The sequence below is a fragment of the Arachis ipaensis genome, chromosome B02, assembly GCF_000816755.2.
Source record: "Arachis ipaensis cultivar K30076 chromosome B02, Araip1.1, whole genome shotgun sequence".
Taxonomy (NCBI): domain Eukaryota; kingdom Viridiplantae; phylum Streptophyta; class Magnoliopsida; order Fabales; family Fabaceae; genus Arachis; species Arachis ipaensis.
In genome coordinates, this window is record NC_029786.2 from 28,330,547 (window position 1) to 28,354,076 (window position 23,530).

Consider the following 23,530-nt stretch of genomic DNA (forward strand, 5'->3'; position numbering starts at 1 on the left):
GATTCTTGAGACCTTGTCTCTTGATACCAATTGAAGGTTGTAGAAGGCTTAGAGAAAGGGGGTTGAATCTATGGCCTTCTTTTAACTTTAATATATTAACCCCTTAAAACAAATTTTCAATCTGAATCTGTTTGAACTCAACAACGAAAAATTTATGAGACAATTTCATTTTGTCTCATAAATATCAGAAAACGGAACAGAGCAGGGAAGAGAGAAGCTGACACCATCATGTATCCTGGTTCAGTTGCCTTGTGCAATGCAACCTACATCCAGTCTCCACCACAACAATGGTGAAATTTTCACTATTGTTAAAGTATTACATACACCAATTCCACAGGATTGACACAATCCTTTTACACTCAAGTTCTAACCTAACTTGATTTGGTTATACTAATACCTAACTCTTCACTCTTAGTGCTAACCCAACTAAGAAAGAGATACCTCACTGGTACAAGATACAAGACACAGAATCAACCTAAAGAAATCTGAAATCACTCTAGGCTTTTCACTCAAGTGTATCACTCTGCCTCTTTTCACTCTTAGGCTTTTACCTGAGCTCTCTCATTCTGCCTTTTACCTCAAGAAATTACAGAAAGATAAACATTAAAAAGAAAATTACAATCTATAAAATATGAAGGAGATTAATGCTTCAACAGCCTCTTTGCTATGTGATGAACTAGATTTGCTTGCCTCTAATTTATTTCCTCATTCTGGTGGAATGCTCCTTTGACTAGGAAGCATTGTCCAAGTTGATGAACTTCTTTAGAAAACTCTTCTCAGAACATGAACCTCAAAACACTGGTTATCTCTCCTTAGCTTCAGAATGATGAAAAGTCTTCTTTTGTATCTCTTTGCATGTTGCTGGGTTTCTCTCTCCTAGGTCAACTCCTTGAGCTGTGTGCTACCAACTTACCATATCACTTTTTCCAGCTAATCCCCAAATTGGAAGTTTTCATCTGCCTTTCTCTTGCTTGACCGAAAGCCTCAGGGAAGCAAAGATAAACAGTCTTCCAATGGTAAAACAGATCTGAACCATTGAGATACTACTTGGTCCCCAAGACACACATTTGACCATAGATTTACAGCAGTGTTGATCAGAGGTCATCTTTTCCATGTATCCCAATTTGGACTGGCAGAGAGTTGGAGAAGAGGAGAAGAAAGCACGATGCATGCAAGAGGAAATAAGTTACCTTTAACTTCTGCCTTAGCTTGATTTGGTTTGATTTGGGTGATTAGACCTCTACCTTTCTTGTTTAATCCTTCTCTTTCTTTCTTCTTTGGTGAACAGCTTAAAGGCTAAGTTTTCTCTCACTTTCTCTGAGTTCTGACCGAAGAAGAAAAAGTGAAAGTTGCTTTACTAGAAGCAGATTGGAGGGATTGGCTTGAGAGATGAATTCGGGCTTGGGTCGGTTATGATTCTTTTAGCCCGTTTGATTTCTTTGGCCCATCTGATTTCATATCTTTGATTCCTTTGGGCTGTTATTGTTTTGTAGCCCACCAGCTTTGGTTTTCTTATCTATCTTATTGGGCTGCTGCAACAAGGAATTTTGGCCTGCATCATTCAATCAGACATAATCAACACTAATTGGTTAATTTGCCCAATAAGATAATGTTTGTCATCATTAATTAATTTAGTTAATTTCTTAACTCAACTTCCTTCCATGCTAACATCAGCCTTCCCACTGTGCCTCTTGGTTCCACACACTTCATATTGCTCATACCTACCTCCCTACTCACCTTCTCCACTAACGAGATGTTTTTAGTTTCACAAAGAAAAAGCACCTCGGGAGAATGGGACTTAACCATCCTTTTAGTTTCACATGATCATCTTTATGGATCTTCGGGTGCCTTTTGATGGGAGGCATCTTCACCCATTTCAGCAGCTGTCAATTCCAGTAAATAATGCTTCTTTGATGAAGATTCAACATCTATATCTCCCGCTCTTCTTTTCTTTCCAACCTTGGTTGGAGCATTAGTTCTTTTCCTAGTCATCTCCTTATTATTCTTTTTCCTCACTCCTTGGTGTCCACATTTGCTTCCCCCTACAAGAAATGAGAATGGTTCTATTAGAAGAGAATTTTGATCAGATAATTCTCTTAAGTTGGAGCTGTGAGTATCATTCTCATTTGCATCAAGTTTTTTAATTTTTAATGAGAGCCTTGCTTTATGGAGTTGCAGTTGCCTCTCCCATCACACTTAAAACCTTATCATTGTCTTTATCAACTCGAGCATTGTCTTTGTGTACTGAAAAGGATGCAATTTCTTTAAGGAGACTAATTGGGGTAGGTTTTTCTCCACGCTCATTATTAACACCACCTGAACTTGTTGAATTAAGAGTCTGGTTCTCCTTTTTCTCCTCCACACGTCTCTCCATTTGTTCAGATCGGAGCCAAGCACCCCACCTTTCTTCTTTCAACTTTCCTTTGACCGAGTCTTCAATTTGAAGATTACAGACCGTGGTTTCATGACTATTCATTCTACAGTAATTACAAAAGATGCCTATTCTTTCATACTTAATATGTACTTCAATAATTTTTTTATTTGGGTCGGCAACTTTCAATTGTCTTCGAAGGGATTTGGTCATATCTAAGTTGAGCAGTACCTTTAATATTCTCTCTTCTTTGCCTCTCATCAGAAAGAAGTCCACATCCTTAATCTCTCCCATGTGTCCGCCAATTTTTCTAACGAAGTCTTTAGTTTTGCAGTGCTCAGACAATCCCCATAATTAAGTCCATATAAGGACATGCGAAAATTCAGACTTCGTAANNNTTGCAAAAAAGAATTGGAACATGTTTTTTTCCATGATCCAAGACTTTGAAGCATAGTTATCAGAATTGAATTGTCAATCGATCCGACCAGATTACTGAGTTATTGGTTTAACTGGTGGGTCATAGGTTAAACCGATTAACCCGGTCATAATTAAATAATCATATAAAATTTATTTTTTTTATATCAAATTAATTTATTTTCTAATTCATTAATTAGTTTGTATCTATTACATTATTCAAATATATGTTAAAAAATATTAATATTAATAGATGTCATATGACTAAAAGAATTAATACATAAGTTATTAATTAGGATATGTCTAATGGTTAGTAATATATTTATAAAAAGACACAATATAATATAATGAGCAAACTTGATCTAATGGTTGTAGGTTCTTTTATAACTTGAAGGACTCAAGTTCAAACCATTCACATTATTGCCATGGTTATAGCAGGAATTTTGCCATGGTCTAGATCCTTATGGACGAACAAAATTGGTATTGTTAATCCTTACGAACAAACACAATTGAAATTGTCGAAATTTGAACTTTGAAACTCTACTAAACCCTAGCAGAGCGTTGTGAAACCATCATAAATAGTTTTTATCTTTGTTAATAAATTACAAGAGTTATTAGAGAAGCCCCATATTGTAATTCTCATTTTTTTTCCAAACCACTCGTTTATTAATAATAATAAGTTCAACCGACTAAATCTCCATTTTGGTCTCTAAGATTCACGTGATTACTCATTTTGGTCTCCGAAATTCAAAATTACCTATACTAGTCCTCCAAATTCAAATTCGGGCACCATTTTGGTCCCTCGACTCTTTCCGGTGATGACTAGACAAATGGAGTAATGAGGTGACACCCTCCGTGCCACACTGGATGATTAGTAAACGATGTCGTTTATCCTTGGCATCCAAATAAGTTAGAAACGTCGTCCAAGCAGACAACACTGGTAGTGGAGCCTCAATAGTCTGACTTGTTTAAAAGAGTTGTCTACTTGGACGATGTTTCTGACTTGTTTGGGCCCCAAGGGTAAATGACGTCGTTTACTCATCATCCAGCATGGTAGGGAGGGTGTCATCTCATTACTCCGTTTGTCTAGTCATTGTCGGAAAGAGTCGAAGGACCAAAATGGTGTCCAAACTTGAATCTGAAGGACCAATATAGATAATTTTAAATTTCGGAGACCAAAACAGATAATCGCATAAATCTGAGGGACCAAAATAGGAATTTAGTCAAGTTAAACCCTAAACCCAAAAAAAACTGAACTCATTGTGGTTAGTGAATTGAGTCGTCATTTTTTTAGATGGTATGCCTTTCGAAAAAAAGATGCAAAAAATTAAAGTAAAGACGGAAACAAAAATTTAGAAGAGGGAAACGAAAAGAGAGAAAAGAATGGGTGAATGTGTAGGGTGAAACAGATGAGCGCATGAGGCTGATGCCATTAACATTACTGCTACTCTCTGAGTTTGATCCATTCTTCTACTCCCGCCACTAAGTTAATTTTAGTCAATGCTTACTCTTTTAAGTTGGATTCTTCAATTAGACTTACGAATTGTTATTAATAATTTTTTTTGTCCAAAACACAATAAAGATAAATTCACAATTTTATGATAAGTATTAATATATGAGTGATTTGGAAAAAAAATGAAAAATTACACAAAGAGATTCCTCTAATAACTTTTGTAATTTGGAAAAAAATTACCCTAGTTAGTTAAGTTATCAAAACTCGTTAAATTAAGAATGAGTATTAACTATGATGATATAATATATTTCATCCAATAATTATTAGACATATCATAGGGTATAAACAACTTTTTATTTGAAAAAAAGTTTAATAAAATTCACTAAATTTTAAACCCTCAAATAATAATATAACATCAAAATTAAATTTCTCAAAAGACTAATGAACCACTCTGAATCTTTACTCCAAAAGTTTTCTACAATATAAAAACATATATAAACCAAATGTAATCTTTGTTAAGTTATACAGTTCAATAACATTTTATACGAGATAAATTTTACCAATCTGATTGTTAAATTCCAACATTTCACTATATAGCTAAATTTCATAAAATTTAAAATTGAGATTGTAAATCAACAAAACTCATACTTGATGTAAACAAATTCCTCCCCTATATATAAATAGTATCTATGGTGCCTTTGATTAATTGGTTATGATAACTATATAAATGTTGTTAAAATTAAAAATATATTTTTTTATTTTAGTAATACTTTTTTATTTTTTAAATTAAAAAATAACATTAAATCTTAAAAAAATATTACTTTAATTTTAACAATACTTTTTAAGACACCGTAACCATCATAGCATAAGCATCATAGTCCATAGATGCCAAAATTTGAGGAGATAAGCCTCAATATAGTCCCTGAAGTTGCACTCGAGCCTCATAGTAATTCCTGAACTTAAAAGTTTCTCAGAGTCATCCCCGAACTTGCACTCCGGGACTCAAACTCATCCTTCCGGCAATTTCTGGACACCTGGCGCAACCGGAAAGCTGAGTTGGCCTCTTTCCTGACACGTTGGCATAACATTAACGACGTAGTATTTGCTGTGGCGCCAAAATGACATGAAACAACGTCGTTTCATGCTAAAAACCCCCTTCCTCAACGTTACCCTAACAAATTGTCTCCCCCCTCTCAAATCACAACACAAACACAGGGGTCTCTTCTTCTCCACTACACTCATCAATGGCGTCTGTGTGATTGTCGTTCACGCCACCTTCCTCTCTTCCGGCTACCTTCTCACCGCCACCGGCCCCCAAGCCCTCTTTGACGACGCCCTCTCACATCCCTCCACTGGTAACACTTTCACTAATTCCCCGTTTTGTTCTTTCTTTTTTCTTTAACGAAATCATTTAATTTCAATATATTTTATGTGAAATATCCAAATATCATTAATTATCACTCTTCTTTAGTGAAAACAATTGAAAATTCTGTTTTCTGTTTTCACTTCTTTCTTTGCAAGAACCCAGAAAACATAGAAAGTAAAAAGGGAAACGAAACGTGCCCTAAGTTTGTAGCACTAGCTATGTAGAACAATTTTTATCTAATCGGTGTAAGAGAGTTTTATAAGATTATTTGTTCTTGAGTTGATGATTTATTGAAAACCATCAAATACTGATATGTGATTGATTAAGTGAATTACATAGGTTCATTATTTAGATTATAAAGTAAATTTGATCTTTCTAAGGTGGTAGCTGTTAATAAACCATGATAACTACAAATAATGGCAATTCATGCCGAAAAATTGCACTATCCTTGGGCTTCTATACTAGACGAAGGATTAGGCTATGCAATCTAATATGAGGATCAAGTTAATTAAGCTGAAGTTAGAAGATACCTTGTGGTATCAAGAGAAGATGTAGCAAATTGATATATGCAGCCTGAAGCTTATAATTAGCATTTACTGGCCATTTTTAATACGTGGTTTGTGATTGTGTGTAGAGGAGGTGTCTGTAGAGAACTGGACAAGAATATGTCTTTGTTTATGTCAATCCAAAAAGGTTTCAAATAAAGTGCTGGTAAAGTGCCTCGTCATGAATGAGAAGTTACTCATAGATGCCTTGAAGGAAGGGTCTTCTGACCCTGCACACCTTGAGATTTGGTAAGCCTCTTTTTTCCCCTTCAAGCTATAAATTAGTTAGAAATGTATTTATATGCAGTTTCATTAGATCCTTCAGACTATGCAGGCATCAGATGGAAGCTGTCCCTTATTAGTTACTTAATGAAACCATTTGAAAGAAAAGGCCAATATTAGAAAACCATGCTCCTAATTAAACCCAAATCAAGGTCACGCAGTAATTGTGCAAGAAGAATGTTTGATACACATAAATTCAAGCACATCACTTTTGATTAACCATATATCGAACTAATTTATTCAACAATCTACCAATAATTCATCAAGGGGATCGTAGCAGGAGTTGTGATTAAGTATTAAAGAAATTATATACTTATATCGAACTAACCTGACTTTTTATTCTCAAAACTGATGGCAAGCTGTCTTGGGTGCAAGTTTTTTCAATCCGAAAGCCTTCTGTTTCAGAATGCACAACTATGCCTCTGCCTTTCTAATGATTCTGATTAATAACATCTCTAGCAAGATGCATGCAATTCAGTAGTTGTGTCACATCAACATCACTAGTCCGACTAATCACAATATTTGATTTCAAGCCTTCTGTAAATATCACCAACTTTGGTAATATTTTTTCTTTCATTTGCTGCATTGCAAAATTAAAATTTTTTGTAACTGACTAACCTGATTTTCTTTGTTCATGTTGAATTGGGCTGCGTTGGAGTTTGGAGCTTCTATTTGTTGATGACTTATTTTATTACTCTTTTTAATTGAATAGAATTTCCATTCTTGATAGAGGAAGACCAGAAACTAAAATATAATGGCTATGGTGGGGGCAAAAAATCATACATGATTTTTAGTAAAAACTGAAGTACTGAATTGTGATTTGAAAACCTTTTGAAATTAGAGTTTGTACTCTGTATTGTCAACTTTTACCCTTTTCCCCCATTCCTTTCTTTGTCACATCAAATATTAAGATAGAATAGTTAAGGGAATAAAAAAGCCACCAGAAATATTTTGTATATTCGTTCTATGCTGCAAATTTTAAGCTTGTGTGTATTGAGTTTTGTTCCTCAAAGGTTATCAGCTTTTCTTTCTGGGTGAAGTCGGATATGTTGTGAAAATTTAAATTTTCTATGATTAATCGTACTTCTTGTGAATTTATGGTTATGTCATGATCTGGTGCTTTGATTTTTCTACATACAGTGTTAGGGATTATACTATAGCAAATGAAAGCAGCAATTATTCTGAGCAGAGCGCTGTGGGGAAGACAAGAACAGAGAAACGAAGAGAAGAGAAGACAGAGCGTTGTGGGCTTCAAAATTGGAGATTAGGGTTTTAACTTGATTTAAGGGACCAAATTGATTCCGGACAGTTTACTATGCCACATCAGCTAGCCGTTGTAATGCCCACGTGTCACGAAGCCTGCCAACTTAGCTTTCCGGTTGCACCAGGTGTCCAGAAATTGCTGGAAGGACGAGTTTGAGTCCCGGAGTGCAAGTTCGGGGATGACTCTGAGAAACTTTTAAGTTCAGGGACTACTATGAGGCTCGAGTGCAACTTCAGGGACTACATTGAGACTTATCTCAAAAATTTGAGCAATACACACTAAAAGTCATTCATTAACTTTATAAATCAAATAATCATGTTGCCTCACCTCTAATAACCAATTGAAAACTGGAAATAAGGCCTCATCGGGCTCTTATTATGCAGAAATGCAAGCATAATTTTAGTGAGCTATCTGATTATACAAATACAAATTTTAGGAACACATCCTTCATTGCAATTATCAGGAACAATTTGAAAGCAATCACGACGTAATTTCGGGTCATCTCATGGTGGACATAATCAGCCAAAATCTCTTCAATACCAGCACTTATGTGCCAGAATACAAAGAGATTCGCTGCGAGCATGGAATATGCGTTCGGGAATATCAAAAGAAGTGGGACAAGTGCAGTGGCTTTTAGCAGCTGCTCTCTCTTTGTCTTCGGACCTACACTCCTCAATCCACTGTATCGCTCCTTCCTATATACATGCCGAACAATGGTTAAAGTAATCAAACCAGACCTGTAAAATGCCCGTTTCTATTTCAAGAGGATTTCACAAATGTTTCAATGACATTTCTATTGTCAAATTTTCATGACCTAAGACCAGTATACTGATCCCTTTAGGCTTGAATAGATTGAACCCAATTAGAACAAGCACCAAGATTGAGGTTTTACAAATGCATACCCTAGACAAGCTTATTATTATCAAGAAATAAATAGAAAAGGGGGTTTTGAAAAAAGAAGGGGGGAGGCAAGTTAAATCGAACATCTCATCCAACACACACTGTTTACTCTACAATTGGATTTTTATCTCACAAAGATATCCACTCAAATCCAGGCTAAAACCCCCAAATCATTTGGCCTTTAGAATAAAAAATAATATGTGCTGGAAACATCGATCAACGTGATATTGAAGCCAATATTACACAAATTAAAATTAATGAACACAACTGCTTCAGCAGTGGCCAAGTTGATTAAAAATGAAGGACAAGACACTTGACGACACGGAATACATTGTGTTAATTTTTATTTGGTAACCTCATATAACCTAACCTCCAGTTAAATGTTTCATGATCTAGAAGAGATTTGACGTCATCAAAGACAGCCAAATATTTTACCATTACTCAATAAATCACAAGCACCAAAGTGTATGAGTGCAATAATTAATTACTGCAGCTTTGAGCCTTTGTAAACATGAAAGGAATTAACCATCTTAGGTGAAGCTTCACAGATTCAATTGCAGGGTATATACTTAAGGATTGGCATATGGAAAAGTGTTTTATGGTAGCAGTTCAAAAATCAAAACAATGTCGCGTCACATGGATGACGATGAAAATCATTAATACTCCCAAAAATAGGACGATAAGGTTTAAAAATCTTGATTGGAAAGAGATAGATGCAAAAGCAAGTTTCTAGGGTGGAGCAAGATTCTTCTGTTGCCAACATTGAGGTGGGTGGATTTTGATCTGTGATGATTAAATTGATTTCTTTTATGAATACACTAAAGATCATTTTCTAGATTAATTAACAGCAAGTTATCCAAACAAAAATGAAGAATGTTCAGGCACGGTGTTCTGATAAAGAAATTAATGATAACCTATGGGTCAGGGACTCAAACATGGACACCTAACACGACAGGCATACCAAAATCAAAGAAATAAATCCAACAAATACAAGGTATTCATTCTAAGTCCCTCACAAAAAAATGGAGCATGTTGTATACATCTTTGGTATCTAAGATTTTTTTTTAATAAAATTGGTATCCTCTATTTATATGCCCTTTTAGTAAAATAAGTATTTATTTCTATGCCCCTTTAATAAAAAGTTTTTTATTTTGGGCTTTCATGACAAGATGTGGTCTGAAATTGCTCCAAAAGATAACAAGAAAAATCAATAGGCTGGGTTCATGCTTCATAGATGCTAACTCAACATGTCTTATCCTTTTGCATATTTTTTCCTTCAACTATCCAAGAATATTATTTTTTTTATTCTATTAAAAATAGCAGTTATGACTATATTTACGTATAAACTTTGAAAATTCCAACAAACAAGGTCCCAGAAAAGTCACTAGTCTCAGCAATCAGGCCAAGAAATAAGCATATTAATACAACAGAAGATGGTGATGCTTGAAAAAACTGAAACTAAAATCAATTTTATTATTGAATACTTTGAATTTACACCAACTAACCTCTGGATGCTATCGCCAGTAGTAGTAGCAGTTGCATAACCAGCTGCACCGTGAGGCTGAACCTGGGAGACATTGTCACACGGTTTAACAAGACTGAAGCATTTACAATCTAAGATGCAGCGTTAACATATATGGTAGTAGTTTTAAGGAAAGTTACTACTTAGCACACTATTGCCAGGCCATTACATCTAGTGATAGAAAAAGAAAGAAAAAACTTTGTTGTTGTCTATGATAGAGCAAAACGGACTCTGCAGGGAGCAAATAGCTTTACAGATATATCTCTCAAACATTGTTGAGAACTTGAGATAATAGACATACACAAAATAAAAGCTTTTCGTTTTCTATCCACTTTCTTCATCATCTTGCTCAGAAGAGGGGAAAAAAGTTTTTGATCATTTATGAAAATGTTCTACTACCCAAACAGTCCCACTACCCAAGCATATTATAAGGTAGACACCGGAGTGTGGAAACAAAGTTGGCTCTAAAATCCAAGCTATTTCTCTGAGTGAAGAAATTTGCAGAAGATTGTCCCCAAACAAAATGTCCAAAAGACCCTCTCCTTAACTTAGGATATTAAAAATTACATGAAAGCCTCTAGCAATAATAGTTTCGTCAACTGACAAAAATCACACTTTCAATATCCTTACTAATTCTATTTTCCTTATTTTATCAAGTTGAACAGATATGTACAAATATGTGAACAACACAACACTCCAATTCAAACATTAGCAAAAGAATGAAATCCTTCATTAAGATGAATCAATCCATTGATTAGTTGAAGTAGTTCCAATCAAGATAAAACAGCTGAAGGAAGCATAACATGCAACAGTAATCACATCAAATAAGAAATCTGCTAAGAGCAAAAAATATGAAATCTTAGAATGAAACCTTGAAAGTTGCTATTCCGGTTCTGTAACAGGGGCGATAAAGTTTCAGAACCTAGTGAAATTTACACAAATCAAATGACACATTAGACAAAAATCTTTAACTAAAACCTACAACCCAACCAAATTCTCTATCAATCAAATAGTAATAACTAATAAGCAGTACCTCATAAGCGCGCACTAAAAGCACACACACCACACGTCCACATCAACCACCATAGCAACGCACATTGAAGTCATCAGTGGCAATAAATATCTCAAAAACTAAATCAGAAACAGCAAATAACAACAAAGAAATGAAAATCGCAACCTTGGCCTCCAGCGAGATTCGCATCTCTAAGCTGCACCATAAGCAGGGAAAAAACATAAATCATGAAAACAAGAAAACAATGGAAACTAAAATATTCTAACAGTATTTGCTAACTATCAGTGTTGCCACAAGAAATCGTGCAAGAAAATGACAGCGATACAAGAGAATCGAGGAAACGGTTATGCTTACGTCAGATCCGGAGACACCAATTCGGAGGCTTTGGGTAGCGGACCTGGGAATGCGGAGTAAGCTGAGGAGAGCCAAGGGATGGCAGGAGGAGCCGCCATCTGCGGCGGTGATCGGTGACGAAGGTGGCGGAGAGGTGGTGGAAGAGGAGGAGGTGGTTGATGATTGAACGATGAAGTTAGGAGAGATTCTGAAGAGAGGCTTGGATGTAGAGAGCCTCTTGCTCAGGGTCAGAGCCTGCATTCTTTTTTCCTTTTTTTTTTTTTTGTGATTTTGTGCTTTTTTTGGTTGGATTGCTGATTTGCTGCTATTAATCTATCTATTAATATATAATAGGAGACAAGTAATGGGTTCTATGCTCGACACGTGTAGCAGTTTCTTGAATGACAAGTGGCATGCAGGGTAAGTAGAAAATTTAAGCAATATATAATGGGTAAATCTGACATTGCAATGCACATGAAGTAAACCAGTCATATATATAATTCAAATATCCACTTTTTGACATTAAACAATCCTGACGGGAGACCTGAAACTCCCCACTACTTCTCAACCTGGTAGGAGACCTGAAACACAATGGATGAACATTTTGATTTAGGATCAGATTTGCATGGAATTTCAAAATATTTAATTTGTTGTAAGGGTGTGGACAACTCCAAACAAGTTCAATGTCAGCGAGATTGGCTCCATCGAAATGGTTCTTCAAGATAAACAGGTAGGAGCATTTTTTACAAAAACATAACTGTGCTTTATATGTCATGTAGAGATAAGCCTCAATGTAGTCCCTGAAGTTGCACTCAAGGCTCAAAGTAGTCCCTGAACTTAAAAGTTCCTCAGAGTCATTCCCAAACTTGCACTCCGGGACTCAAAGTTGTCCTTCCGGCAATTTCTGGACAGCTGGCGCAACCGGAAAGTTTAGCTGGCAGCGTTGGTGACACGTGGGACTCACAGCGATTAATGGAGGAGCACAAGCGCCAACTTTGTGTATGAAGGAGTGGAAAACAGCGATGCTCCAGAGCCAACGTCTTCCACTGAAATCGGTGCATTTAATGGAGGAGCACATGCGCCATTGGAGATTGAGGGAGGGAGAAGAAGAAACCTCACTCTGTGTTGTGTTTGTTTCGTGTTTAGAGTGGAGGGAGACAATACGTTATTGAAACGTTGAGGGAGGGACGTAATCAGTGTGAAACGACGTCATTTCTATGAGTTCCACGTGTCACCAACGCTGCCAGCTAAGCTTTCCGGTTGCGCCAGCTGTCCAGAAATTGCCGGAAGGACAACTTTGAATCCCGGAGTGCAAGTTCGGAGATGACTCTGAGGAACTTTTAAGTTCAGGGACTACTTTGAGGCTCGAGTGCAACTTCAGGGACTACATTGAGACTTATCTCCATTGTTATGACTTAAACATGTTAAAGATATACTCACTCTTTAAGTATTCACTTCGTTGTCACAGGGTGGCAGGATTTATACAACCATACCAAGATCACTAGCAAAGAAATACATTAGTATTATTCATGAGTTCCACATGTATACTATGAGTAACTTCATAATTGTTGACAACATAACCAAGAAAAAAAACGGTGTTAGTAGGTGGGTACTTGTGTTTTCACATAGAACAAGGGTTGAACATATAGAGAATCCAACTTTTTCTTTGGAAGCATTTCGATTTAGGAACCTTGCAGAGATGCATACAGTCGAGAAAGTAGAGGATCTTGAACTGTTTGGTAAGTCTAAGACTATATGTAATGATATATAGATGTGCAAAAAAATTATAACCACTTGGAAAGCCATATCTAAAAGTGTGCTTCTTATTATTTTGTAGATATAATTGGAGAAGTTGTTGGAAAGGAAGATCCAAGAGAATTAATAACTAGCAAGGGAATAGAGACTAAGCGCTTGGTTGTTATTGTGGAAGACTTGGAGTAAGTTCTATGTGTTTTTATTAAGAGAGGTATGTTGTTTATTCGGTTTTCTTATTTATATAGTAAGCTTGAATTCCTGGGGCTGATGACAGGAAGAACAGGTTAAGTTGTACTCTCTTTGGCGAAACTGTTGACCAGATACTCCCTCACCTTGATGATGATCAACTTGAACCGCTTATTGTGATCCTCCAATATTTTAAAGCAACCAGATGGAATGGCAAAACTTTAGTGCAGAGCCACTTTGAACTGTCCAAGGTCCATGTCAACCCAGAACTAAAAGAAGTTATGTCATTCAAAAAAAGGTCAGTACATTTTAAAAAGAAGTTGAATGTTTTGTGGTCATATAACAGTGTTTTCAAGGATAGGTTATCAAAAGCTTGGATTCTGCAGCCTTTTATTCGAAGCAACTAGCTTATCAAATTTACCTTTTAAAATATAATTTTCTAATAATGTAACACATTTTTTTGTTGAACAAAATGAAAAAGAATATTTAGTTCCCAAAAAGTTCTTCCAAAATAAGATAACCAGTTAAAAAAGGTTATCTTTAACTAATAACAGATATTTTGTCAAACCAAATATAAAAAATGATTGAGCATCCAAAATTATCTTTCCAAATTTGAAAAAAATACAAAAATGTTTTAGCTTCAACTTTTCAGTGGTTATGCATTGGATTTAGTTTACATTCCTTTAAACTAAGGCTGCCTAGATATTTAAGTAACATTAAAATGTCGAATATACTATTTACTTGATAGACCAAAATATAAACATACTGAAAATAATTCAAACACATACAGATTTGGTTTGGTAACACACAGAGATTTGGTTTGGTAACAGTATGTTGTCTAACCATTTAACACGTGAATTGCAGCCTACTCAGCGGTTCTGAGTCAACTTCAATGAGGATTAGCCATCAGTCGACCCAAAGTTCATGGGTTGGGACTGATGAGCTCAACAATGGCACAGCTATTGTGAAAACGATTGAAGAAGTTTTTAAGTCTGTCGAGGTAAAAGTTATTGTAATTATGAAGTTATTTGCTGTTTCAAAAATCAGATGAGCTATTAGGTAAAAGGTCTTAATGTGTGTAATGCTTCCAAGGAGGGGCCAACCTGGATTGCAGGTACTATTGTCTCAATCAATGCTGGGAAGGATGATTGATTTTATAAAGCATGCAGGCGATGTCCAAAAAAGGTGGAAACTCCTATTGGGAATAGGTACGAATGTGCAAAGTGTGGCCACACCCATGGATGTGCAGCACTCAGGTGTGTGTTCTTAATTTGAGTGATTATTAACAATTAGCATCTTCATTTTACTTGATATTTGTGATCCCTGTACTAAAACTATTATCGCTATTATCACGTGAAACAACAGATACAAGGTTGAGGTCATGGTCTTTGATGGTACCGGAAGCATTACATTGTTATTGTGGGACAGAGAAACCAACCAGTTGTGTGGAAAGGCAGCTGAAAAAATTGTAGAGGAGGATGTATATAGCACACCAAATCCTTATACTATTAGGGATTAAAGTTACAATTTTGTTTTTCAAAATATTATAAATTATATACACAAAAATACATCTAATTATTGGTTGGGGTTTCAGGATGCTAAAGAGGATGAATACCCTAAAAGTCTAGACAACATGATGGATAGAATAGTTCTTTTCAAAATCAATGTGAAAAGTGGCAACATAAAACACTATGATCAGATTTACACAGTCATGAAAGTGTGTGATGATGAAGAAACAGTTGCAAAGAACAAGCCTAAGCAAATGGACGTTAGCACATCTATGAACATCATTATACGTGTATACCTATTCCACTTTAATAAGTAGATATGATTTCCAGACCATACAATTGTTTTTTTTTTTTTATCAAAATGTACATTAATATCTAATTATGAGTAGGGTTTCACTTTAAATAGGAGAATAGAGGTAGCAACACGCTGGAGATGTCCGGACATGTTGTTAATCTTAAGAATGATAATGATCCTCAGCTTACTGTGGTCAGTATATGCAAGTGTTTTGAATGTATAAAAAAACATGTGATTTAGGTTCTGAAATTATTCTAAGTGAACTGTCATGTATGTCTTTGTGTAGGATTCTATGGAAGACTGTGTTGAAAGCCTCAAATACAAAATACCAGCTAAAAGAATTGCCGACAGTTTGAAGTATGGTTCGGTTGTTGATGAAGAATGCTAGCTTTCAACCAATAGGTTCAAGGGAAAAAACAAAAGTCTCAAACATCTGATGTGGATAATTAAGTATTAACTAAAGTTGACAAAGTTATTTAATATTGATTGTATTTGTTTAACCATAGACTATATGTTTTGAAAGATGTTCTATGTTTAGGGATCAGAAGAGTTGCTTATGTGCAATGATATCCAAAAAGTGATGTATTATCATGAATATATTTTGAATGAGACTTATATTATATATGATTTATATTATGTTATGGTGTATGAGAATATATGCCTTAAACATAATCCATGATGAATAATACCTTACAAAATTTGAACCCAGAGAAATTGATGTTAGAACTTATTTTTCACGTGATGGATTATATGTTAATACAAATTTGACATTATATAAAATATAACTAACAACCTAAATAGGAGTTTCTAATTTACAAAGACTATTTACATATTGACAACGACTATTGATATAGCCAAGTAATCCAAAATATAACTTTTCTTTAGAGTTGATTTCTCATCTGTGTGATGCTTGGGAAGACTACTCAAAATAGTTAACGCGGGTTATAGAATGGTGTACAAAGGACAAAAACTATTAATTAAACTTCATTCTTTAACCATGTATAATTATGGTGCAAAATGAATTTTAACCTTGGAGAAGCTATATCTAAAAGTCATATCTAAAATGTGTTTCTCAAATTGCAAGGTAAATGAAATAGAAAAGCAGATTGATTTTTGAATGGGATTCAATTTATTAAAAAGAAATAGAAACTATTAATTAAACTCCATTCTTTATTCATGTTTAATTATTGTGCTGAAATAAATTTTAATAATAAAAAATACTAGGTAAATGAAATAAAAGATTTAAAAAAAAAGTGAATTCAAGATTAAAAAAAATCATGTAGTGATGATATTTTTGAATTGGTATAGATTTCTTATGAATATAAAGCAATTTGTTGGTGACTTTGCATTTCTCTGCACGTAATGGGCAAATGTATTATTATAAAAAAATCTTAACAAAGTTCAAGAGTATAGGCTATTATGTTGCTGACTAATTATGGTAGCAATCCCAATAAAAACTTTCAACATATTTTTATGACAAGGTCCATAAAGGGATGCCTTTCTAACAAGATATGATCCTCATTGAGTAAGATAAAGTTTATGGATCCTTATACAGATTAAGTAAAAAATTTCTCCTCGACAATTACAATGATGAAAGAGCCCATATATGATTTTTAGAGATAGTTCAACAGGTTTCACGAATAACTAGAAACGAAAAAGCAAAGGATCTAAAGGCATAAAGAAATTGGATAAGTTGAATACAATAATATATCTACTAATTGCTCAACTAAGTGACAAGAAATATAAATAATTTTTTTTAGATAGAATATGGGTACAGCTATCGTATGTTATACGCATAAACCCTAAAAGTTTTATAATGAAATTAGAAATGTTTCAGAAGGAGGGTCAAATCAGGGGTAAAGCTTTATAATGAAGTTAGAAATATTTCAGAAGGAGTGTCAAACCAAGGGTAAAATACTTGCAACAAGGATAGTCATTTGAATGGCATAATCTTTGAAAGTTTCAAATGGCATAACCGATCAAGTTGATACAATAAAAAAGGTTAGTTGACAAAGACGATACATTATATTGCATAACCAAGGATGTTGCAGCATTAGCTTTTACATACACTATCACCTATAAATCCAATTTCATGTTTATTTTGTTCACATGCATTTGGAATTGAATTCATCGGGTTTCTAACTATTTATGGCCATTATCAATAAAAAGACGATTCATTAAAACATTTCTCATATGATATGTCTTTCTAATGCAAGTAAGTATAGTTAATGCTAAAGTGAAAGTGTGGTCAAAGAAAACAGTTAATTGGGCCAAACACCGTAAGGTGCTTAATATGAAATTATGGTGGTTTCAACAGTCAACGCATTTACACATTTAGAGCGCCTGAAAAATTAGGGTTATTTTTCAAAGAATATCAAATTGAATTTTAGTTGTATTTTTTGTATGGCTATATTCCAAAACCCTAAAAGAAGATATCATGATGTGATCCACAAGCAAATTAAATTTTCATAATATGACTTAATAGAAATTTCTCCACCTATACAATACAAGGATTATACCTGCATAAAGAAAGATCTTACTAAATTTTATGGAGCAGGATAAATAATATTAAATAGTCATAAAACACACAATACTGGCAACCAAGGAGATAATCACTATCATCTATTTCCAGTGATCCAATCACGAATCCACATAAATATTATTAAAGAATATATATTCAAACTCATTTACTTTTACCAAGAATTTGTAGTCCATTCTCATCAAATTTTATTTTTTTCGAAGAGGATATACAGAGATAGACGTAAAATCATTATGACATACATATTAAGTAATCATATATACATAAAAGTATGTATGCATTAGCCAATTGACTTTTTTTACTTTTCTAAGCATTCAAATATAAGAAAATGAAAGCTGATTTTGCTGGTTTAGGTTATACATATAATCAGTCTTCTGTCTCTTTAGTCAACTCAAAACACATTGCACAATAGATACATATTAAGTAATCATATATATAAAAGTATGTGTACATTATCCAGAAAATTTTTTTACTTTTCTAAGCATTCAAATATAAGAAAATAAAGGCTGATTTTGCTCTGTCTTTAGTCAACTCAAAACACATTGCACAAAAGTATGCAAGGATGAGCATAGTTACCAACCACAATATTTAGTTTTTTTTTGGAGACTACACATTCGGTCTATTAAACAATTATTTTTATAGCTTTATAGGTTAAAAGTGACAATTAATAATTAAATAAAAAGGTCACAGCTATATAGGGAGAATCAGGAAATGGCAATGTGTATATCGTCTTGGTTAAATGTGCAAACAAGATGTTATATCACGTCACTTAGCATATTTAATGTTTTAGGTTAACGAACATATAAACAAAGCATCGACAGATTATAACAAAAGCAATGGGCATTTGAAAATCACCGTATAGATGCGATGCAAGTATCGATGCATGTAAATGCTCATTGTTATAGACTAATCAACTACAACGTAAATAAAAAAAGAAAATATGTATTATGAAGTAGTCTAAACCCTTTAAAACAGATACAGTATTGCATGAAATACACTTCGTATCATTCTGTATATAAACGACATCTAATCTAATGGACACAAGCACAAAACATAAACACTCTTCTCTACTTAAAAACTTCACCAAAAAATTTTTAAGCTGCAAAAAGAGGGATCTTAATAAGTTTTATGGAGCAAGATAAATAAGATTAAATAATCATAAAACACATAAGACTGGCAATCAAATCATAATGGCTATCATCTATTTCCAGTGATCCATGCACGATTCCACATACATAGTTTTAATATATATTCGAACTCATTGACTTTTACCAAGAGTTTGTAGTCCATTCTTATCAAGTTTTGTTTTTTTTTTGAAGAGGATATACAGAAATAGGAGTAAAATCATTATGACATATACATATTAAGTAATCATATATATAAAAGTATGTATACATTAGCTAAAAAGTTCTTTTTGCTTCTCAAAGCATTCAAATATAAGAAAATAAAAGCTAATTTTGCTGGTATTCTTTATACGTATAATTAGTCTTTTTTCTTTAGTCAAATCAAAGCACAATGCACAACAAATACATATTAAGTAACAATATATATAAAAATATGTATACATTAGCCAAAAAGTTTTTTTACTTTTCTAAGCATTCAAATATAAGAAAATGAAAGCTGATTTTGCTGGTTTTGTTTGTACAACTAATTAGCCTTTTGTGTCTTTAGTCAACTCAAAGCAGTCATAACAAAAGTGTGCAAGGATGAGCATAGTTACCAACCACTATATGTAGTTTTTTGGAGACTACATATTTGGTCAATTAAACAATTATTTTTATAGGTTTATAGGTTAAAAGTGACAATTAATAATTAAGTAAAAAAGTCACAGCTATATAAGGAGAATCAGCAAATGGCAATGTGTATATCGTCTTGGTTAAATGTGCAAACCAGATGTTATATCACATCACTTAACATGTTTCATGTTTTAGGTTAACAAACATATAAACAAAGCATCAACAGATTATAACAAAAGCAAAGCCATGGTATTTGGAAATCACCATACAGATATGATGCATGTAGCCATGTAGTAGATAGTTGTTATAGACCTTGGACAAAAAAGTAAATAAAAAAAGGAATATATCTATTATGAAGTAGTCTAAACCCTTCATAATAGATTTAGGATTGCATGAAATACACCTCCTATCATTCTATATATAAACGACATCTAATCCAATGGACACAAGCACAAAACATAAGCATTCCTCTCTACTTAGAAACTTCACTAAGAAATTTATAAGCTGCATTTCACAAATGAGTGACATTTCTCCAAAAAAAAAATCTATTACCATATCTTGGTGATGACTTAGTATGGAAGATCTTAACTAAGGCTGATCCTAAGACTGGTGGCAGGTGTAGGGCACTCAACAAGTCTTGGAATTTCAGGCTTAACACACCATACTTTGTGAAGCAGAACTGGGCTGAACAAAGGGGTCAAAACATCAATGTCATTATTGGTGTTGGAAACCCTCCAGCAGACGAAAATTCTCAATGGTTCATTCGTGCTGGTGTAAATGATGGAGTGCACTCGCAGCTAAACCTTCCAATTGTGATCAACCAGCTTGGTTTTTACTCACTTATTGGCTCAGACCATGGAGTTCTTTGTATAAAATTATCCCAAGGAGGACTTAACTCAAGGCTACTCATATGGAATCCACTCACTGGAATGATGAAATATGTATTTGATGAGTCCAAAAAACACTACCGTCATCATGTTGTAGTTTATGCATTTGGGTATTTGTATGATTCAGTGGAGTATCGAATTGTGCATGTCTTTAAGCGCCATTACATACATAGGACCTTGGGCTGGAGTCTATACTGTTCATTTGAGAATAACTGGTGAGATTGCAGATCATTCACCAGCGACGTGCAAAAGTTGGGACCAAAGTCTATCGTTGTTGATAGAATTGTTTACTGGATTGGCTGGGAAGGAACCAACTTCACTAAATCATCACTGATAATATCTTTCTCCATAATACAAAGGCAGTTTTTTGAAAGCATTATTCCAATTGATGCAAGATCAACCTATCACTCTCTTACAAATCTGCATGATGGGGTTGGTTTCATATCCTATCGTAATATAGGCTTCTCAAGGGAAGTTATAGTTTGGGAAATTAAGCATGATGGACAGGACAAGCTTAATTGGGATAAGAGTTACAGGACTTGGCATTCTTTACAACCCATCTATGTTCATCGGAAAGGATATCATTTCCATCATGGAGTGTAGGAATCGTTTTGGGGGATCCAATGGTGCTGATAGGACAGATCTTTTGCTTTCAAGACTTAAGTGGAGCGGAGCTAGGAGGGAGCACCTGATGCACCGTACTTGGCAACAAAATGTACACGTCAAGTCCATGACCATGCACTCTGAAAGTCTCTATATTGTGTAACCAGTTACCCCACACTTATGTGGAAACTCATCCAATATTTCACAACTTTTAAGTATTAGGTCTCAAGCTTATGTTTTCAAAAAATTTGTTTTGTGTCTGTCTATGTTATTGTATTTTGGTTTAGATCAGAGCATCCTCAGTTCCTATAATGGATGCATAATGATAGTTAGTTTCTTATTTGTCTTTGTTCTGAGTGTATGGTTTTGTCAAAGAAACTCTCTTGAGTTTCCAAGATTTTATAAGAAAGTAGAATATAATCTGCAGGGTATTATATTATAGTGTATTAGGTCAGTGTTTAGTGTGATTTCCTAGAGTGTCTTGGCTTAGTATCTACTCATTAATATAAATAGTTATAAGATTTGGTTGTAACACCAATATTGCGAGTGTTTATGTCCACACAATTAGTCATATCTCTGAACACTCATATGCATTTTTAATTTGAGCTCATACAGTCGATAATAACTAAGTAAGGAATATAAACCATTTGAAAACGGTTTTACAAATAATCACAATAAGCTTGGCCACAACAAATATAGTAGGATAAAAACACTGTAATGGAGGCTATATTACTAAGAAAGTTGATTACTTAGATATTAAAGGTAACATGAGGGTATAAAAAGACTATCAAAACATAATACAAAAAAGAGTAAGCTTGGATAATATTAGAAAATTTTTTGAACATTTTAATGGTCAAGTTTATAGTATCAAAAGGGTCAAAATAGAAGTAAAAAATGAATAAATAATTAAAAGATAAACTAAGCCCCTAAAAGAAACAGGATCTTTTTAGTTATTAATATATTGTGTTTTGTACTCCACAAAAAAGGAATCTATACATCAACAATTCATAAAAATACAATATGGTTAAAACCAAAATATTAATGCAAATTGAATTAAACCATAAATGCAGATATTAGCACGATATAGTGGTCAATCAAAAAATTAATCATCGTAGAAACTAGGTCAAAAGGCAAGGGAAAAAAAAGATACAGTGGGATATATAAGAAACAAAGATAACACCATCATTGAGATAGTAGTTTAGGTTTCTTTATTGAGTGAAGATGTCTACCAAAATATCCAAACCAGTAGAGATTTCAGCAATACATGTGTAGCTAACAGAATATTGTGGTTGACCGTGTATGGTTAAAGAAACTTTAAACTAGAAGTTATATATAGGACTACCGTTAAAATGGACCAAAACTCCTCATTCATATCTAGGTGTAAAAGGAAGAGTATCATGGATGACAAGAGAAAGAAGTTGAAGACATCACAATCGGACTCTCAGAGGACATTGTACACTCGAGTACCTCTGCAGCAAATCTTCCATAGCTCATCTTCACAAGAATCAGGTGCGTAAATTTTTAATAAAAATAGTGAAATCTGTGCAATTTTCATCACTATATAATGTCCACTCAGATAATATCCTAAAGACGAAAATTTGGTAGTATTCTTAATAAGGTTCATCATATTCTGAAGTGTATGGAATATGCTATGTAACCGTGTATGGGATATCAACATGCCTCAAAAACATAAGATGGATTTTTTTTCAGATAAACTTGAACAAAGGCTGACTGGAAGAAGCTCAAGGTCTTCTATCTCAAGTGTTACAGTAGAAGAAAAAGAACACAAAGGCATAATGAAGCAGCGAGTAACATAACATTTGAAGTTCTTTAGATTAGCAAACTGTCTTACAAAAATGGATTCACTTTATACTCAATTTCTATGCAGAAATTTTAGAGACAGGAAGAGAAACTCATTATGGAACTCATTATAAGGATAAGGAAAATTATGATAATGCAAGACACCACTACATAGACTTCGGCAGCTTAGGTACGTCCAAAAGGTCCCCATCAATCACTACAGCAATTTATCATGAGTGTGTGGGTGGCAGTGGTCATGGTGCTCATTCGAGAGGTTAGATATTTTGATATGGTTGACTCATTTTCTATGGATTTTTTGAACAGGTTGAACTGTTTTTCATAATATAGTGTCACGACTTGATTATTAGACCCGGACATGTAAACTTTCCAACAGGTTGAACTGTCTTTCGTAATAATAAGTCACAACTTGATTATTAGATCTGAACGTAAGTTAAAAAAATAGCAATCCCGACAACAATTATCAGATACGGGGTTTTTATGAAGTCAGCAGATAAAAATTGTGAGACATAAAGCTTAGAAATGACATGTATTGTGTTAACCCTGTAGGTAACATAAGTGCAGAAACGACAAAAATTTACAGGAGGGAAAGGGCTCTTAAGCTGGCTGAAAAAAGAAATGTGAATACTCGATCAGATTAGTTCCAAGCTATTTATGTTGAGTACAATAATTTTTAACTACATCGATGCAAATGGTATGGTCCAAGTGGATGTGGCTCAAAAGATAGATAATTTTGAGTGT

The 23,530-nt window shown here is 34.1% G+C and overlaps 2 protein-coding genes and 1 long non-coding RNA gene across 9 annotated transcripts; 1 reads left to right on the forward strand and 2 right to left on the reverse strand.

Annotated features, from left to right (window-relative positions):
* On the reverse strand, positions 4,712-11,784 carry LOC107625186 (succinate dehydrogenase subunit 4, mitochondrial-like). 6 transcript variants are annotated; one of them, XR_002357299.1, is made up of 8 exons: positions 11,484-11,784; positions 11,295-11,325; positions 11,151-11,164; positions 10,989-11,039; positions 10,101-10,162; positions 8,058-8,390; positions 5,697-5,701; positions 4,712-4,840 (listed from the first exon to the last, which is right to left on the reverse strand). XR_002357299.1 is itself a non-coding variant. In XM_016327760.2 (6 exons), exons 1-6 carry the CDS (start codon positions 11,721-11,723, stop codon positions 8,111-8,113), a joined length of 678 nt encoding a protein of 225 aa, XP_016183246.1. In that variant the 5' UTR covers positions 11,724-11,784; the 3' UTR covers positions 7,968-8,110. The 6 variants fall into 6 exon arrangements, 4 of the variants coding, with proteins under 4 accessions (XP_016183246.1, XP_020971378.1, XP_020971381.1 ...); XR_002357298.1 differs by having other exon boundaries at positions 8,058-8,432; XM_016327760.2 differs by lacking the exons at positions 4,712-4,840; positions 5,697-5,701 and having other exon boundaries at positions 7,968-8,390.
* Positions 5,178-7,955, forward strand: LOC107625187 (probable proteasome inhibitor). 2 transcript variants are annotated; one of them, XR_001617111.2, is made up of 3 exons: positions 5,178-5,593; positions 6,298-6,398; positions 7,572-7,955. XR_001617111.2 is itself a non-coding variant. In XM_021115723.1 (3 exons), the coding sequence occupies exons 1-3, from the start codon at positions 5,362-5,364 to the stop codon at positions 7,705-7,707; spliced, it is 528 nt and encodes a 175-aa protein (XP_020971382.1). In that variant the 5' UTR covers positions 5,178-5,361; the 3' UTR covers positions 7,708-7,955. The 2 variants fall into 2 exon arrangements, 1 of the variants encoding a protein (XP_020971382.1); XM_021115723.1 differs by having other exon boundaries at positions 6,239-6,398.
* On the reverse strand, positions 11,791-16,292 carry LOC107625188. Its single transcript, XR_002357300.1, has 3 exons — positions 13,550-16,292; positions 12,903-12,963; positions 11,791-12,043 (listed from the first exon to the last, which is right to left on the reverse strand). It is a non-coding gene; the product is annotated as an uncharacterized LOC107625188 (long non-coding RNA).

What these genes read in the sequence shown, in the direction of transcription:
- LOC107625187 (XM_021115723.1), top strand. Translation starts at nt 5,362, where the DNA reads ATGAAACAACGTCGTTTCATGCTAAAAACCCCCTTCCTCAACGTTACC. An exon ending in CCTCTCACATCCCTCCACTG is followed by an intron (nt 5,594 to 6,238) that starts GTAACACTTTCA and finishes GATTGTGTGTAG; the next exon opens with AGGAGGTGTCTGTAGAGAAC. An exon ending in CCTGCACACCTTGAGATTTG is followed by an intron (nt 6,399 to 7,571) that starts GTAAGCCTCTTT and finishes TTCTACATACAG; the next exon opens with TGTTAGGGATTATACTATAG.
- LOC107625186 (XM_021115719.1), bottom strand. Translation starts at nt 11,723, where the DNA reads ATGCAGGCTCTGACCCTGAGCAAGAGGCTCTCTACATCCAAGCCTCTC. An exon ending in TTGGTGTCTCCGGATCTGAC is followed by an intron (nt 11,326 to 11,483) that starts GTAAGCATAACC and finishes CTTATGGTGCAG; the next exon opens with CTTAGAGATGCGAATCTCGC. An exon ending in CCGGAATAGCAACTTTCAAG is followed by an intron (nt 10,163 to 10,988) that starts GTTTCATTCTAA and finishes AATGTCTCCCAG; the next exon opens with GTTCAGCCTCACGGTGCAGC.